This window comes from Protopterus annectens, chromosome 4.part0 (assembly GCF_019279795.1).
Source record: "Protopterus annectens isolate FY-2018-M chromosome 4.part0, PAN1.0, whole genome shotgun sequence".
Classification (NCBI taxonomy): domain Eukaryota; kingdom Metazoa; phylum Chordata; order Ceratodontiformes; family Protopteridae; genus Protopterus; species Protopterus annectens.
This window is the reverse complement of record NC_056733.1, coordinates 1,032,162,497-1,032,181,443: the sequence shown is the minus strand read 5'-3', so window position 1 is coordinate 1,032,181,443 and position 18,947 is coordinate 1,032,162,497. Positions and strand designations below refer to the sequence as shown.

The 18,947-nt window shown below is 45.4% G+C and overlaps 1 protein-coding gene across 1 annotated transcript in view; it reads right to left on the bottom strand.

Moving 5' to 3' along the window:
- FAM13B (family with sequence similarity 13 member B) overlaps positions 1-18,947 on the bottom strand; it is a 2,585,606-nt gene that overhangs the window by 1,483,858 nt on the left and 1,082,801 nt on the right. Inside the window, exon 10 of the mRNA XM_044069837.1 lies at positions 14,260-14,419. Within this exon, the coding sequence (XP_043925772.1) occupies positions 14,260-14,419 (160 nt within the window). The remainder of the gene's footprint in view (positions 1-14,259; positions 14,420-18,947) is intronic.

Genomic DNA, 18,947 nt, shown 5'->3' with positions numbered 1-18,947 from the left:
GTTCGAGACATTTGGGAAAAACACTGGCAGCTCAATGGACTGGTTAATGGAAAAGTCAGAAACCACTTTGGGGAGGAAGGATGGGTTAGTTCGAAGAAATACTCTGTCCTTATGAAAGATCAGATAAGGGCTCTTGATATATAATGCTTGTAATTCCGAAATTCTTCTTGCTGAAGTTAATTAGCTGCTAGACGGACTTGGATGGTAGAAGCCGAGGCACCTTTGTCGAACAGCTCAGCCAAGTAATGAAGAATAGTGGCCACGGGGGCTGCGAACGGGTCTAGCTCCTGATTACGTGACCAAATAGAGAATCTTTTCCATTTATCCTTGTAAAGTTTTCTGGTGGATGGTTTATGAGAAGCCAAAATAATATCCCGAACACATGAAGAGAGGATTTCTTGCCTGGCAACTAACGGAAGTAGAGAAACCAAGCTGTCAGCTTGAGGATGGACAGATTCGGAGGAGTCAGTTCTTGGGGGTGAAAAAATAGTTCCCGTCGAGTGTCTATGATCCAAGGAGTTCATAATAGATGAGGTCGAAGGAAGGGAAACCACACTTGACGAGGCCAAAATGGAGCAATGAGGATCACTTTGCTTCTCAACCGAATCGCATTCCGCAGAAAGAGGGGAATCACAGGAAACTGAGGGTAAGCATAAAGGAGACCCATGGGCCAATCTTGGACTAGAACATCTCTCGGTGACTCCTCGAGAGGGGGAAAGAGGGCAAAACAGCTGCTGTGTTTCAAATTTGAAGGGGAGACGAAAAGGTTGCAGCATGGCTGGCCCCAGCGACTGAAAATGTCCGTCGTCACATTCGGGTTGGGAGACCACTTGTGCGGATGAAGTATGCATCTGCTCAGTCTGTCCGCAATCCTGCTGGAGCTCCCAGGGATGTACATTGCGATCAGGAAGCTATCACCCACTGCCAAATTCTCATGGTTTTGCGACAAAGGAGGTAAGACTTGGTCCCTCCCTGTTTATGTACCAGACCACGGACATGTTGTCCGACTGGACAGCAATGGTTCTGGATGGAAGCGGCAGATGAAAAGCTTGCAACGCCAACAGGACTGCTCTTAACTCCAGGACACTGATATGCAAATTGATCTCTACATCGGACCACGTGCCTTGGTCTGACATTCCCTGGAAGTGGCCCACCCACCCCATCAGGGAGGCATCCGTGGTCACAGTGGCACTGGGCTGTGGAACTTGGAAGGGACGACACCAAAGATTTTCATCTGTATGCATCCACCAGAGACTATCTTGTTTGCAAATGTTAGTGATGAGAACCTTTAAGTCCAGGGGGTGAAGACTGGGTATCCACTGGGCCAGAAGGAGCCATTGTAGTAATCTCATGTGCAGTCCGGCTAAGGGGAATATGGGGATGGCTGTGGCCATAGATCCTAAGGCTTGAAGCATCTCCCTTGCAGACACCTTGCTTTGGCAGAGTATCTCCTGAACTTGTGCCCTGAGTCTCTGAAGCCTGTGGGCAGGAAGAGAAATCAGGCTTGACCGTGTTGAATATTGCCCCTATGAATTCCAGTTGTTGTGATGGATGGAGGTTTGATTTCTTCCAGTGTATGGTGATGACTAATGACTCCACTAGCGGAAAGTTGTAGCGGAGGGCCCTGACCAGGAGATTCTTGGTGGGGGCGGAGAGGAGCCAATCGTCTAGATATGGAAACACCTGGAATCCCTGAAGTCTCAGATGAGCTATTACCACTACCAGACATTTCATGAACACACTGGGGGCCATCGAGAGACTGAAAGACAGGGCTCTGAACTGGTAGTGATCGTCTCCCAGCCGGAAGCGAAGGAGGCTCCTGGAGAGCTTGTCCATCTTGATATGGTAATATGCATCCCGGAGATCTCATGAGCACATCCACACACCCTCCTGCAGATGGGGGAGGATGGACTGAATCGTGACCATGCGGAACTTGGTCTGAACTACTGATTTGTTTAGATGACTGAGATCCATAATGGGTCTCCAGTCCCGTGTTTTGTTTGGCACCAAAAAGTATCTTGAGTAGAACCTTGATCCGCACTGATCTGAGGGGACCTTTTGGATGGCTCATTTTTGAAGTAGCTTTCGTATCTCAGAAGCTGCCTCCTCCCTTTGACTGGGTGGAGTATCGGGAAGGGATTTTGGAGGTCATGGATAGGAGATTAATGGAATATGGTAGCTTCTGGTGATGATTCTCTGCACCCACTGATCGTTCATAATGGACAGCCAGGCATCTTGGTACAGAGAGAAATGTGCCCCGACTGCTTTCAGAGGAAAGCAATCGGGCAGTGCATCAGGAGCGCTGATATGGTCTACCTGAGAAGGAAACTCTGGAGCCTTGGTTCCGGGGACCCCCGTCAGCCCAGAAAACGACATCTTCCATTATTGGCACCCCCTCTGCCTCTAGAGGAATCCTCGCCAAGTGAGTCTCGGAAAGGACCTTGAGACTTTTTGTGCCACATTTATCCTCTCCTCTGGTTCCTAGAGAATGAACACGGAGGTCTGGAGAAATGTAGGCCAATGGCATACAAGGTCTTCCCGTGTTGCTCGCATCTGGCTAGTGTATCCTTGACCTTCGCATCAAACAGAGCCGAAGGCTCGATAGGGGCATTTAGGAAGGAAGACTTGGAGTCCGCGAGGTCACAGATGCACATCCAGGCTTGACGTCTCATGACTACGCCTGCACCCGCAGCTCTAGCTGCTCCTTCGGTTGCGTGTGACAGCAACCTTATGGATGAATTGGATATGGATTATTGGATGGCAAGTTGAGAAGCAACCTTATCTCGTGCTCCATCCGATACTTGACCCGCGAGAGTTCGATTGTGTGTGACAGCAACCTCATGGATGAATTGGATATGGATTATTGGATGGCAAGTTGGGAAGCAACCTTATCTCGTGCTCCATCCGATACTTGACCCGCGAGAGTTCGGAGATAAAATCTCTCTGTAGCCTCATAAAATGTGCCATAAAGTTCAGAGACCTAACCGCGAAGGTCGCTGACGCAAAGACTCACTTCCTGGGACTCTGTTGGGCGGATAAACAGGACTCTCTTCTGCAAGGTCCTTTTTCGTGGCAGCCGCCACCACCATAGCGTCCACTGGCAAGCCTCCGGACCAATGGGGATGATCCTCTGGAGAGTAGAAAACTTCGTCTGATCTCCTGAGGATGGCCTCAATGGAGTCAGGGTTCTTCCAAGCCCGTTGCACGATGAGCGTAACCAGCTCATCGGCAGGGGGAGGGGGGTCACCCAAGAAGTAGAGAGCCGAGAGCGAAAGGCCTGCAGGAATACGGATTCCTCTGATGAAGGGGTTGAGGACTTCCGGCCACCCCTCTGTTTCAATCCATATCCACGAAGGAGGCCTCGTCAGGAGGCGACCGTGGGGACCCTTCCCCTTCATCGTAATCCATATCCTCTGTGAGTGACTCTTCCGGGGAGTCCGTGTGTCTCCTCTTACACACCAGTTTCCGAAGGGGTTCTTCGGTGGAAACATCTAAAGAAGACTCGGAAAGTGAAATGCCCTTAACAGGGATGTCCTGGGCCTGGCGCTCTCAGAGTGCTGGGGGCTGGACTTTGGCAGCTGCGGCTCAGAGGGAACTGGGGGAATAACCAACTGTGGAGGATTGCTGGCAGCAAGAGCCCTCTCCATCACCCAGAAAGCGGGCCTGCCCGAAGAGGAATGGGAGCCCGGAACCAAAGATGACTGAATCGGAACCGGGGTCACACCCTGCTCCAGACGCCCCCCCCCCCCCGGGATGGAGCCTCAATCAAGCTCAGAGCGGAATTCACCCTCTGCTCCGAAGTCGGGGCCAACATAACCATCGGATTCGACACCGGGACCAGGGGCTCAACCCCCCCCAACCATGAGATTGAGGAAGGGTGGGTTCCGATGGAAATGGCACCCAAAGGGATCTCTGAGCCTCAGACCGAGTTGCTGTCGGTGCTGAGGAAGGAATTCCTCTTTTAAAAGTTGGGTAGATGAGCCTCTGAACCAAGGGATCACAGGGAGGAGAGTAAGTAGGGGTTGCCAGAGAAATAGACCCAAAGCCAGGAGTGGGATAGGGTCTAGGCGGGTTTGAGACTCCCTAGCAGTCAGCAGCTGATCAAAAAGCCGCACCACATCCAATTCGGAAAGACTCCTGGTGGATCTCACCGATGCACCTGAAGGGGAGTCAGGTTGGTCCAAAAAAGGGCTGCAGGCTTGTCCGGAAAACGGGTCCACATTGGATGAGTATCGGGTCTGTGGTGTGTCGCAGAACAACACAGACGATTCCAATTTTGCAACAGGTAATAACGGTATGGTCGGAGCAGTGAAAGGGCTCGGAGAAGTCGTCACTATAGGAGTGGACGATCTGAACGGTTCCGATGTCGTTGTCAGAACCGATAACGGGGTCAATAGTAATGGTTCCGAAGCCGTTGTCGGAACAGATAACGGGATCGAAACGGGTATGCCAATAAAGAAAAGGAAATACTTGTCAGTATCGAAGATGTAATACTAGTCGGTATCAAAGACATCATACTGGTCAGTATCGCAGACGTAGGCGGTGCCGTAATTGTCGGTGCCAGTGTGGGCGCCAATGAGGCTACCTTGGTAAACTTTACTGGAGCTGAGCTCGGAGCCAATGTAGTAGTCGGCACCGAGGAGGCAGAACGGTGCTCAGACTATGACTTATGGGCCTTGTGCTTTTGACCTTTACCACTGTCACAGGCCAGTGAAGAGGGGTCCGAATGAGGACATTTCTTATCCGAAGCTAGAAGGGGTGAGACCTTCATCGCAGAAATGGCCTCCGAGAAAGACGAAGCAAGCAGGCCCATTAAAATAAGTTTCTTACGACGTTCATTCAGCATCCGCTGACTGAAACTAGCGCAGATATCACAAGGGGGTTTCGCAGACAAATGCGGAATCCCCAAACAGTAAACACGTTCCTCATGGAGGTCACTATTCGGTAGTTTACCACTGCAAGAAGAGCAGTGTTTAAATCCCGTAGTTCCCTTCTTTTCAGACATACCAAAATGTACAGTTGTGTACACTTACCATAAATGTAGATGTTCGAGTGTAATTACTGTTGCAGTCATTACATTTGGGTAATCTGCTGGCAGGTTGCCCTCAGTTGGCCTGAATTCCGAAGTCTTGGGTCCTGTGTTGGTTGCCGTCTCTTCTTCCATGACGTCAGTTCATCAGGGGTATAAAACATGCAGCCGACGCCATTTTCTTTAGTTTTTCTTGCCCCAGATGTCAGGTGCCCCCAAAATGGCAGCAAAAAAAAAAACAAATATATATATATACATATACATACATGCATCAATATAAACTTTACCTTCATCTACAAGCAAATACAACACACAGGTTGTAGAAGGGGATGACAGGAGGGTAACCTGGACTGCAACAGTGAATACACACGAACATCTACATTTATGGTAAGTCTACACAACTGTACTACGTTCTTCGTGTTTCACTGTTGCAGTCATTACATTTGGGTAGAATCCAAAGCTATGGTTGGGAGGCTGGAGCTAAACAGCATTAGGTGCGGCTATAAGGCCCTGCAGAACTGCAGTGGCAAAGCCTGCCCTGGACTTAGAGTAGAGAGGCAAATGATAATGCTTTGTAAAGGTGTGAACAGAACTCCAAGTAGCAGCCTCTAGAATGTCTTTGGTTGGTACTCCTCTGAGAAAGGCTGCTGAAGTAGCTGCAGCTGTGGTGGAATGAGACCTAATGCCCTTGGGCACAGGTTTACCATGGTCTAAGTAGCAGAAACGGATGCAGTGGCTTATCCACTTTGAAACTGTCTGCTTTGAAATAGCCTTTCCTTCTGATCCTGCAGCATATGTCACTAGTAATTGCTCAAATTTTTTTTAGAGCTGTAGTCCTGCTCAAGTAGAATCTTAGCTGTCTGTGTACGTCCAAGGAATGCAGAATTCTCTCCCCCTTGTTCTGCAGATTTGGATAAAAGGTTGGCTGATGAATTGTTTGGTTAGGAGCCACAATGGAAACCACCTTAGGCATAAATGTAGGATTTGTCCTCAGACACACCCTGTCTAGCTAAAATATGATAAAAGGCTCTACAGCCATGAGGGATTGTAGCTCTGAAACTCTTCTTGCTGAAGTAATTGCTAGTAGCAGAGCTGTTTTACATAAGAAGTTTATATCAGCAGTAGCAGCTGGTTCAAATGGTGACAGGGGAGCTTTTCCAACACATAATTGAGGTCCCATGCAGGTAATGGTGATCTTCTAGGAGGCCTTACATTTTTGGCTCCTCTAAGATACTGCTTTAGTAAAGGATGAGAAAAGAAGAAAAGATAACTTGGCTCTGTATTGTACTGAACCAAAATGGCAGAGGCATGGATTTTAATTGATGAGAAAGATAGGCCTTTGTCAAGCATCTCAGTTAAGCATTGTAACATCTGAGGAATATTTGGTTCTGCTGTATCAGTTCCTTGTGCTCGTTTCCAAGCACAGAATCTCTTCCATTAATCAGCATAAGATTTTCTAGTACTAGGCCTTCTGGCTTCCAAAATGACATCCATCACAGCTTTACTGAGAGGTGTTGTTTGAATAACTACATGATCAGCCATACTGCCAGGTTCAGTGTCTGGAGTTGATTGTGCAGGATCTGATTGTTTTGCTGGGACAGCAGTTGAGGTCTTTGAGGTAAGGTCCAAGCTGGGTACTGAGACAAGTTCTTTAGGATTGGGTACCAGTATTGGCGGGGCCAGTCTGGGGCAATTAGTATCATCTTTGGCTTCTCTTGTCTGACTTTTAGGAGGACCTTGGGAAGAGGAGGCAGAGGAGGAAAGGCATAAACTGATAGGTTTTTCCAACTGAAGGATAGGGCGTCCACTTTCCATGCTTGTCTGTGATAAGTCCTTGTGCAGAATCTTTTCAATTGATAATTTTGAGGAGAGGCAAATAGATCTATGTCTGGGCTCCCCCACTTCTCTGTTATCATGCTGAAGACTTGTGGATTTAGTTTCCACTCGTGAGGATCCATAAGGTTTCTGCTTAAATAGTCTGCCAGAGTATTTTGCTTTCCTGGCAGGAATTGAGCTTGAAGATGTATTTGGTAGGTCAAAGCCGTGTCCCACTGTGCCATGGCTAATCTGCAACACACCACATACCACATGACCATGGTGTTGTCCGTCTTTATTAGTAGTTGTCCTGGATAAAGTAGGTCCTTGAAGGCTGTTAGGACATTTTGAACAGCTAGCATCTCTTTCTGGTTAATATGTAGATGCATTTGTTTTGGGGTCCATATGCCCTTAATGCATCTTCCTGCCATGTGGGTCCCCCAAGCATAATCTGATGCGTCTGTTGTTAAGGTTTGGCTGGCAGGGGGTAGAGTAAAGGCCCGTCCCATGTTTTGGTGACATGCCTTTGCCCACCACAGAAACTCCAGTTGTAGGCAGGGAATGAGAGGAATCATTGTTTCCAGACTGTGAGAATGTTGACTCCATAAACCTTTTAGGTACCATTGAAGTTTCCTCATATGCAGTATTGCACATGGAATCAGTAGGATGCAGGATGCCATGAAGCCCAAAGCCTGCAGAATTTGTCTTGCAGATAACTGGGTTTTTGTTGCCATCAGTTTGAAGTAAGTAGTCAGTTGCCTTTGCTTGTCTGGAGTGAGGTAAGCCATCTGGGCAGTTGTGTATTCAAGCCTGCACCCAGGAATGTTATCTTTTAAGAAGGTACCAGTTGTGATTTCTTTTGGTTTATTGTGTACCCTAGGCATGTTAGAAGCCTTTTCACAAACGCCAGATGTTGAAGAAGAATGTCCTTGTTCTCTGCTTGAATGAGACAGTCGTCCAAGTAAAGATATATTTGTATACCTATTTGTCTGCAAAATGCAATTACTGGTGCCAGGCACTTTGTAAAGACCCTGGGTGCAGTAGATAAGCTGAAGTGCAGTGCAGAGAATTGGTAATGCATTAAGCCAGCCTTGAATCTGAGGTATCTTCTACACGATTGTCTTATTGGGACATACAGGTATGCCTCTTTTAGGTCTAATGTCACCAGCCAAGCATTCTTGCCCAGCATGGGCAGAAGTTGCTGTAAAGTCAGCATTCTGAATTTTGGAATGTCCAGGTATGTGTTCAAAATCGATAAATCCAGTATTGGCTGCCAGGCCTTGTCCTTTCTGGGTACCAAGAACATTCTTGAGTAAAAACCTTGTCCTTTTTCCTGTTCTGGTACTGGCTGAATGGCCCACATATCCATGAGGGACGTAACCTGTTTCTGTGCCTCTGCCCATTGATTTTTTGGCAGATCTGGCCAACCGTTTGCAATTGGCAGAGTGGGGAAATGGAATCTGTATCCTTGAGATGCAATGTTTCGTACCCACTTGTCCTGGGTTATTAACTGCCAATTTTGAGCAAAAAGTGCTAATTTTCCCCCTAAGGGTGCTGCCAAAAGATAAGTGCTTGGTGTAGGCAGAGGGAAGTCATTAGGACTATTTTCTGTAGGTTTGCACTTTATCTCCTCCAGACTTGGAGGTAGAACTGCCCCATTGCTTTGACCTGTACGAATCTTGCGCCTGGTATGTGGAACCCTTAGGGCATCTGGATTTGCCCCTTTGAGCTCTGTCCGACACAGGAAAGGACCGATTTTTTGTACGCCAGTGTCTACTGTATCTTGGTGGCTGCACTTGTAAGAAGACTTAAACAGTTTGCACAGACTTAGCTTTGTCTTCCATTTTCTTTAAAACCTCTTCTGCCTTAATATCAAACAGAGTATCATACTGTAAAGGTGCATCTAGCAATTTAGCTTTAACATTATCAGGCAAATTTTGTTCCTTTAGCCAGGCATGCCTCCTAATCACAGATCCAGTAACTGTGGCCCTGCAGGAGGCCTCTAAGGAGTCAAAACCACAATGCAAAGTATGCTTTTCAACCTGTTCAATTGCATGCAATAATTCCTGCAACCCTATTTTCTGCACATTCAGAAATCAACATCATTTTCTGTTTCAGCAATCCCATAACATGTTGTTGATACTTAAGCATACGAAATTGACAGTTTAAGGCCCTAATTGCCAAGGTTGCAGATGTATAAACCTTTTTCCCCATCTGTCCAGTGCCCCTGAATCTCTGTCAGAGGGAGTAGGAATTTTTGCTGTTGAGGCCTTAACTCCCTTTGGACCCTGTGAAATAGTTTCAGGATCAGCAGCAGGGTTTCTAAATAAAAATTTATGTGAGTCAGGGACCCTGTAATATCGGTCAGGCCTACTGGGAGCCGGAGGTAAGGAGTCAGGGGACAAGCTTGACTCCAAAAACACATCATCCACAATGTCTAAAACAGGGGGAATGGCTAAAGGCCTTTGCTGAGGGAGAAGTAGGAAATCCCTGAGCCTCTTTTTTGATTCTGAGAAATCTTGACTCTCCCAGTGAAAATGGTCCCTCAAAGTATGCAAGGTTTCTCCAAATGAATAATCCTCAGGAGGAGATGCAGATGGTATAGACTCCTCTGCATTAGAATCCTCATAGGGAGGTATACATAATTCCTGATCAGAAGAGGAATCAGAAGAAATAGAAACCTGATCTGAAGATTCATAATCAGTGTCTTGCCTAGGCCTCTTATCTGGAGGGGGATGGGTACCCCTGATCAAGGTAATAAGGTCTTCAGCCATTTTGATCATCTGTTTAGGCATAGAGGCCTGTGCACGTGGGCTCAGGCGTCGTTTTTTTAGTTTTAGAAGTTTTGTCTTTGGTTTTGTAGCTGTCATCGGTTTGATATATAAATGTTGAGGTCTGAATACACCATCAGAAGCTGGTGCCTGCTCAGTGGCTCCAGATCCGTCGGTCCAATACCTTGAGTATCTTGAGGCATGCCGGACTCCACATGGGTGTTAGTACAGGCCTGTGACTCAAAAGTAGCAGGTATCAGGGGCTGCGAAAGCGCCTCACTGAGTACTGGCGAACCTGCGAATGGCTTAGGAGAAGCTTCGTCGCCAGTTTTGGATCGCGACTGCCTTTCTCTGTCCTTTTCTTTGCGTTTTTTTATGTACTCTGGCAGTCGGACTGCTATCCAACGACATTCCTGCGTAGTTAAATCTGTTTCCAAAATATGGCAAAAATACACCGACGCTTAATAGTGCGTTGGTTAAATCTAGCACAAAACCGACAGCCAGGCACGATGTGATCAGGGCCTAAGCAAGGAATACAGTATAAATGGAAATCCTTATGAGGTATTTGCTTCCCACAAGTAATACAATTATTAACTTTTTCTGACATCGGTATGGAGCAAAAAAAAAGTTTCCCCAGTGGGGTACTTAGCTTTAGTGAAGACTTTGGTTCTGAAACTCAAACTCGAATATTTCAGTAGTTGGCCGACCGGCACTTGCGAAATGCTTCTGCTTCGGGCACTGCACGGCAAGAAAGACAAAAGAAAATTGCATCGGCTGCATGTTTTATACCTCTGACAACGTGATGTCATGGAAGAAGAGACGGCAACCGACACAGGACCCAAGACTTTGGAATTCAGGCCGACTTAGGGCAACCTGCCAGCAGATTACCCAAATGTAATGACTGCAACAGTGAAACATGAAGAACATCACTCTCTCACACAAGGTACAGAGAGTGGAAATAGAGGAGAGAAAAAGTAAATACCAACAATGGTAACAAGATACCATAAAGGTAGAAAGTTAGAGATACCAAGAAATTACCAACAATGGTAAGAGAGAAATAACTGTGGGTAGAGCGGTAGCAATATAGAACAACAAGAACAAGTTATAAGGAAGAAAAAACTCTCTCAAACTATTAAATCTTTAAGAAAAAAGCACTTAGCTGGAGAGCTCGGACATTTGATATTTTAGAACAGTTAAGAACTACAACCTGCATCCTCAAAAACAATCTTAAGCACCTACATGCATTGGGTAACTTCACATTTTTATTTACCTGCCTAAACTGACTTCCTCTTAACTTCAAGGCAGTCTCAGTCTGCTCTCTCCACCTTCCATGCTCATCAGTTCCCGACCCTTGCACAGGGTCACGTCTGGGTGCCCTGATGTGACCTCATCCAGTAGAGTCCTCCAACTCCTCAGGAAGTCAACCTAAATACTCTGTTATGCTTAGGGAGAGAAGGACCTGATGAGAGCAGCGAGTACACAGCCTGAGAGTAATACTTAAGGCCAATCAATTATCCTAGCTCTGGAGATGGCTGGTGCAACGGCATCAGGACATAGTTGCCATTATTTGGATTAAACCTATGTTGTTTTGAAAGGATCCTGGCATCCAACAACATGATGCCCCAGCACTGGGCTTTTCACTCCCCGTTCCCTGGGGCAGGAGTGTTCATCATTGGGTACTTCATTCTATCCTCATAGCCAGTCTACAGGCAACCTCAGTGGATTCCTAAACTCGGGTTATCAGTGGTGCACATACACATACCCTGCCTCTGCACCATCAAACTGGCTCACAACTTTTATCTAAACAAAAAGCAAAAAACTGACCTATCCCAATCCCGGGGAAATATGTATTGGGAAAGGGGGATTTAAAAGCTGGGGGTTGGATATGGTACAAAGGGTGAAGAAATGTGACTGCAACCTCTGCTCCCTGCCTCAGCCCTAGCTCTGAAGCAGGGTCCTTATGCTTTCCTTTTTCCGATTACCTTGTTATCCATGTTTCAGAAATGCCTTTTACCCCATTTTTACTTGTTTTTCTTTGGTCAGATATAGGACAAGGTGACAGTTTGGAGAAACAGTTCCTACTCTACCATGGTTTGGGAAAAAAAAACATTTAATTAGTTAACTTGTTTCATAGTATTACTCTTTTTCTCAATCTTTCTAAAACTTTCAAAAGTGCATAAACTTATGCAATGGTGAACTGAGGACTGGCACCTTCACCTTCCTCAGCCATGCATCCATCACAGTCACCACAGCAGCAGCCCAACATGCTGTATCCACAGCATCATAACCATATTTCATTGTATGTCTGCCCACCTGCAGGGCTGGATGGGCCAGTCTGACTAGTGCTCCTCAAACAGTGTTCTTCCTAAATCAACTCCATCTGTTAGAGGATTTCAACCAGTTTGACAATGCAAGTCAGACAGTTTTACAGCTCTGAATGACGAGCTACTGAAGAGAATACCTTCTTTCCACAGAAGTTTAACACTCTGCTCTCCTGGTGTTTGGCAAGGTGTTCTGGTTTTGAACAAATTCTCATCTCTTAGCACTTAAATGAGATGTCCCCTGATGAAAAACTAGAAAAAAAGGGTTGTCCTCAAAGCCTACAGGGGGGGGGGGACAGCTAAGAATTATAATTCTGCTTCCCTATTCAGAATCCAAGGGGCACCCCTAGAAAGGGTCAGTTATTCTAGCTTGGGCAGCCGGTTTTTAAAAATGGAAAAAAAGTCATGTGCCCGTTTCTGCTAGTCTGAGAAAGCAGGCTAGAAAGGTGTTTGGTCAAAGGACCCACACTCTGACTGCCGGATATTGCCAAACCCTATAATATGGTAGGCAATCATCAAACATCCAGGTCCCCATCATAGAAAGAGGCACCTCTCAAGAAGCAAAGGTTTGCATCAGAGAATCCTGCAACCTTGGGTATCCTCTCATACCAGGGTAGCAGGAATATCCCTATCCTCAGGCATGACAAAGAAATGTGCCTCAGATGAAAACACCAGGGGAAATAATTAACTGACCAACCCACAGGTAAAGTAGTTTTGACAGAGGAGAATTTACATACAACCAATGACATGGCAGCCTATCCAAAGGCACTACAAGAGCCCTTTGTAATATCAAGCACTAGAACCAGGGCACCACAGCAGATACAGCCAAAGGGCCTAAGGAAGTTAGCCAGGATGAAAGTCCTCCCTGGTGTCCAGTTTCTCCATCTCCACACAGATCCCACTTTTCACATTTTCTATGTTTCTTCCTCAAGATGCATAAACAAAAGTGCTGATGGGCATCTGGTAGGGCATGAAAATGACTTAGTTTCTTTTTTTTATCAAGGTAGATCTGAAGAACTTCCTGCCTTCTTTTAAGTTTTTTTTTTTTTTTTTTTTTTTATGTAATCCAACACAAAAAAAAAAAAAACGAGAGAAATCAAAATATCCTAAACAAAATCCCCCACAGGGAATCTTACACATAAAATCACTCTTAGTCTTTCATTGTGCGACATACCCCACTAACACCTAAGGTCTGAATCTAAATAGAAATCTTACCTTTGGGGAAACAGCTGTGAAGAGTCTGCAGTGCCAGAAGGACCACTCATCTCCAAAATACTAATAAACAAATGGGCCTTTGGACTGTCTTTCCTTTGCAATTCCCCGCACCACAAGATGGAAGAGTCCATGGTCAAAGTAGTCATGGGATAGGGAAGAACAAATCGACGTTCTGATGAGACACATCATGGGATATCAACAACAATGAGATGGGACGATGACAAACCTCTGAGAGACATGGGGAATGCAAAAGGTGAGCTCACAATAACCATGGCTAAACAGTAATTCAGCAATTACAGCCTCACTACTAAACAGACAACTTTAACCAAAAACAGTATTTATCGGGCTAGATTGGACAGTGACTGAATTGCAACACCCCTAATAACAGCACGGCAGTAAATGGCAAAAAAGGCTGTAACATAGCAACAGAAAAGTGAAGATGGTAAGGGCTTGCTACTCTATGTACTGTGAAAATGGCAATGTCATTGTAGAACAGAAGGCAGACAGGCTGTTGAGGGACAAAAGAATGCGAAGCTCTGGATAATTAAGCTTAAGGTCAGACCTCACTTGCAGCAGAGTTCCCAAAGGTTATGACTGCAACAGTGATTCACATGAAGAACATCTGCAAGGCTTGAACTTTTTACGCATCTGACTCAAAGTTTTCCATAATGCAATAAATCAAAATCCTTACTATGAGAGCAAGAAAAAAAAGACCTAATAGTTGAGCTGAGTAGGCAATACATTCAATGTGGGGAATGACAACACGGTGTGTACCAGCAAAAAGCCTACATGCCTCCAAGCACTGCGACAAGACAACACATCAGAAGAGGAAGCCCTCAGTTGTGTAAGCAAAAGCTCATCAAGAAGTGGGATCCTACACATGAATTACATCAAGTAGAAAGCAGACTGACTGATGGATGCACTACCAAAAGATGGCCTGAAATAAGACAGGAGAAAAGCAAATGGGGAAAAAAGGCACTATGTGCAACACTACATGCTGTCTTAATTCACTACAACTCCAGTTTAAACACAGCCATCTATACTTTTCCAAACATCCAGGTAACTATTGAATAATGAGGCTACACAGTTTAAGAGCAGTTGAAATTACCTGAATATGCGCATCCTCATTTGTGTAACTACTCTGTATTTCCTGGCTGAATTCAATTGAATCCAAATGTGCGTCATTACCTCCGTCTACATCAGTGTCACTCAATAAATCTAAACCACTTTTCTCAACATTCGCAGTTAGATGATCTTCTTCACAATCCCTGCCAACACAAAAAGCGGTTAGTTTTACCACACATTCCTAGCTTTCTGGTTGTACTAATCTACAAAATCCTCATCAATGGCCATCATTTCTATAATCCCTACAAACAGTTAAGGATGACAGATGGGTCTCAAGACAGTGATATATACCCCCCAAAGAAATAAATCCTCATAAATGGAGATCCCCCCCCCCAGCTTGTTTCTTACCAAAACAAACAAAACCCAAGGAAACAGCTTGGAAAAATGTTGCTAACCTACAACAGCTGCAACCTCAGCCCTGGCTGGGGAGAGGAAATAACAAACCTGGCTCCACCCTGTGACATCAGAAAGGCTCAACGCAAGTCAGAAGTACTGGGAATGGTAAAGAACAGGGTATAGAACCAATGCATAGGTGGAGAGAGAAAAAAAACACACATGACAAACATCTCTAAAACAAACATACTAGCAAACTTCTAAATAAACATTACAACCAATCATTACATGTGCTGGAGTTCACAAAAAGCATTGCATTTTTTTCTTCCTTTCCATCTGGGACTCTCTTCCTCATTCATTATCCCTCCATGGTGACAGCTGGTCCATTCACTTACCAGTCACCATGATAGCCATGTGGTACCATTTCTTCCCTGTTTTTGGCTAACAGCCCTATCAGCATAATCATTCCTTTCTGGACGCAACAGTCTGGTAATAAAACACCCATCACGGCGCAAGAAACCCCACATAAATTAATTCAGATGGCTGGTGGCCTTGTTCACAGACACTGCATAGAAAGGCTCCCTGTGGATGCCTAAAAACATCCAGGGAACTTCTTTCCCTGTTTAACCTACATTATGAAGCATATGAACCCAGTAGCAGCTACTGATGATAACCAAAGGCATAGTACAGCTGTGTAGGAAATTATCACAATATTACATGTACTGTTCACTGTTGTAGTATTCCAAACAAATGGGATTTTAACACTGATGTCCAGCCAGGGTACCAAACCCTAAAAGTACAGTTTTGTACCTACCATAAATGTAGATGTCCGATAGGCATGCATCTGCAGTCCTTACAAATGGGTTGTCCTGTCGTCAGGCAGCCCTTCGGTCGGCCGGATTCCAAAGTCTGGGTCTGGCCTCGGCTGGTGTCGCACTTCACCCGACGTCATAGCTGCAGTTCTTCAGGTATAAAGGCATCAGCCGACGCCATTTTCCTCAGTGTTTCTTGCCCCAGATGCCAGGTGCCCTCTAGGAAGGCTAAATTTGGATAAATGCAAATGGTTCCAAATAGTAGAGAGCATGTATGTACATATATACAAACAAATACACCATAATAGATTCCCCCAGCTAGCTACAAGATGGGCAAATACCCTAGGAGTACCACAGAGGGGAAGGAGGGTGGGTAATCCTGACTGCAGATGCATGCCTATCGGACATCTACATTTATGGTAGGTACAAAACTGTACTATGTCCTTCAAGGATGCATCTGCAGTCCTTACAAATGGGTAGAATACCATAGCCAAACTGGGGGAGGAGGAGAAATAAGATTATGGTGTAGTTAAGATCCCTTGCAAAACAGCAGTGGCAAAACCTGCTCGGGATCTGGAGTATAAAGGTAAATTATAATGCTTGGCAAATGTATGCACGGAGTTCCAAGTAGCAGCCTCTAAAATGTCTTTGGTAGCCACTCCTCGTAAAAAAGCTGTGGTAGTGGCTGTAGCCCTTGTAGAGTGAGGCCTGATGTTTTCTGGAGTTTTCTTCCCATGGTAGGAATAACAAAATCTAATGCAATTTCCTATCCACTTAGAGATTGTCTGTTTCGAAATTGCTTTTCCTTCCATTCCTGTTGCATATGCTACCAGTAGCTGGTCAGTTTTTCTATTGCTCTTGGTCCTGTCCAGGTAGTAACATAATTGTCTATGTACATCCAAGGTATGCAACAGTCTTTCTCCCCTATTCTGTGGGTTGGGGAAGAATGTAGGTAGGTGGATAGCTTGATTTAAAGATACCCTGGAGACCACCTTTGGCATAAAAGTAGGATTAGTTCTCATGGACACTATCTTGATGGAAGATCAGGAAGGGCTGTACTGCCATTAATGCCTGTAGCTCGGATACCCTTCTTGCTGAAGTGATTGCAAGCAGGAAAGCAGTTTTTCATGATAAGTACTGTAATTCTGCTGTTGCTGCTGGTTCGAAAGGAGGGAGTGTCAACTTTTCTAGCACAAAGTTCAAGTCCCATGCTGGCAATGGTGGCTTCCTAGGTGGTTTTACGTTTTTAATTTCTCTCAGAAACTGCCTGAGTAGAGGATGTGAGAAGACTGGAGGATCCAAGTTGTATTCTGCTGAAATAGCTGATGCATGAATCTTAATGGAAGAATAGGACAGGCCGTTGTGGAAGAGCTCTGCCAAGTATTCCAGGACGTTAGCTATGTTTACCAGTGCCACATTTTCTCCTTTTGCAGTACTCCAAATGAGACATCTTTTCCATTTTGCTGAATAATTTTTTTCTTGTTGAGGGTCTGCGAGCCTCCAAGATAATGTCTTTAACCCTTTGAGATAAATCTGGGTTATTTGGTCTTATGTAATGCTCCAGGCAGCCAGCTGCAGTGTTTTCAGGTTTGGATGTAGGGTTTTGAAGTTGTTCTGTGTTAACAGCAGGGGAACAAGGGGCAGAGGCCATATTTGTTCTCGAGACATGCTCCTCAGTAATGGGTACCAATGTTGCCTTGGCCAGTCTGGAGCTATCAGGATGATCCTTGGATGGTCTTCTTTGATCTTCAATAGCACCTTGTGCATCAAAGGAAGAGGTGGGAATGCATATGCTGTCAGGTTTTTCCAACTGAAGGATAGGGAGTCCACTTTCCAAGCAAGTGGGTGGTACGTCCTTGTGCAGAATTTTTTCAGTTGGTGGTTGTGTGAGGATGCAAATAAGTCTATTTCTGGTAGTCCCCATTTCCCTGTAATGGTTTTGAAGATGTCCGGATGCAGCATCCATTCGTGAGCATCCGTGGTAGTTCTGCTTAGGATGTCTGCTAGTATATTTTCTTTTCCTGGCACAAAAATTGCTTGTAACTGAATGTTGAAGCTCAGGGCCACATTCCAGAGGTCCATTGCCATCCGGCATAGAGGGTATGAATGTGTGCCTCCCTGTTTGTTGATGTACCACATAACTGTGGTGTTGTCCGTCCTTATCAGCAGTTGACCCTGTTGAAGAAATGGTCTGAATGCCTAAATTGCCAGTTTTACTGCCAGCATTTCCTTTTGATTTATGTGTAGGTGCAGCTGGTCTTGAGTCCATAAGCCTTGTATGTACTTGTCCAGCATGTGTGCCCCCCAACCGAGGTCTGAGGCGTCTGTTGTGATGGCCTGGCTTGGCTGAGTGTTGTGGAAGGGCAGTCCCTTGTTTAATTGACAGGCCTGAGCCCACCATTGGAATTCTTGCTTCAGGCATGGAATTATTGGAATTTGGGTTTCTAGGCTGTGCTTGTGCTGAGACCATAAATTCCTTAGGTACCACTGTAACTTTCTCATATGTAGTCTGGCATTTGGAACCAATATTATGCAGGATGCCATGTAACCGAGGGCTTGCAGGAGTTTTCTTGCTGTTAGCTGGTTCTGCTTTGTTAATGCCATGAAGTAGAGAGGGAGTTGCTCCTGTTTTTCTACTGTCAGGAATGACATTTGTTTTGATGTGTCCAGATCTGCACCCAAGAAGGTTATCCTTTGGGATGGTATCAGCCTTGACTTTTATATTGACTGTGTATCCCAGGGCTTGTAGTAGATGAATGACCCTTTCCAAATCTTTTGTTAATTTGTTTTTGTTGTCCGCTTGTAACAGGCAGTCGTCCAGGTAAGGGTAAATTTGAATTCCCTGAAGCCTGCAATGAGCAATTACTGATGCCAGGCATTTCGTGAATACTCTGGGCGCATTAGATAAGCCAAAGGGCAATGCTGAGAATTGATAATGCTCTGATCCTGCAAGAAATCGGAGGTATCTTCTGCAATTTGGTCGTATGGGGACGTGCAGGTATGCCTCCTTGAGATCTAGAGTTACCAGCCAAGACTCCTTGCCCAGCATGGGAAGAAGCTGCTGTAGGGTCAGCATTTTGAATTTTGGAACAATGAGGTATGTGTTTAAAGCGGACAGGTCGAGAATAGGTCTCCATTGGTTTTCTTTTCTTGGTACCAGGAAGAGTCTGGAGTAAAATCCTTGCCCTTGTTCCATAGATGGTACCCTTTCTACAGCTCTCATCCTTAGTAAGTGAGTTATTTGTTCTAGAGCTTCTGTCTTCTGATTTGGAGGTAGGTTTGGCATTCCTCTCTTCCTTGGTAGAGTATGGAAGTGAAACCTGTAACCTTGGTCTATTGTCTGTAAAATCCATTTGTCTCCTGTGATGTAATGCCAGTTTACTGAAAATAAGGATAGCTTCCCGCCTAAGGGTGCTTCTAGTTGTTCCCTGGTAGACGGTGCCAGAGCCAAGTCACTGTGATTGTCCTGTGGAAGTGGTGGTGGCTGGATCTTTGGCTGCACCTCGTTGGTTGTTATTTTGCCACT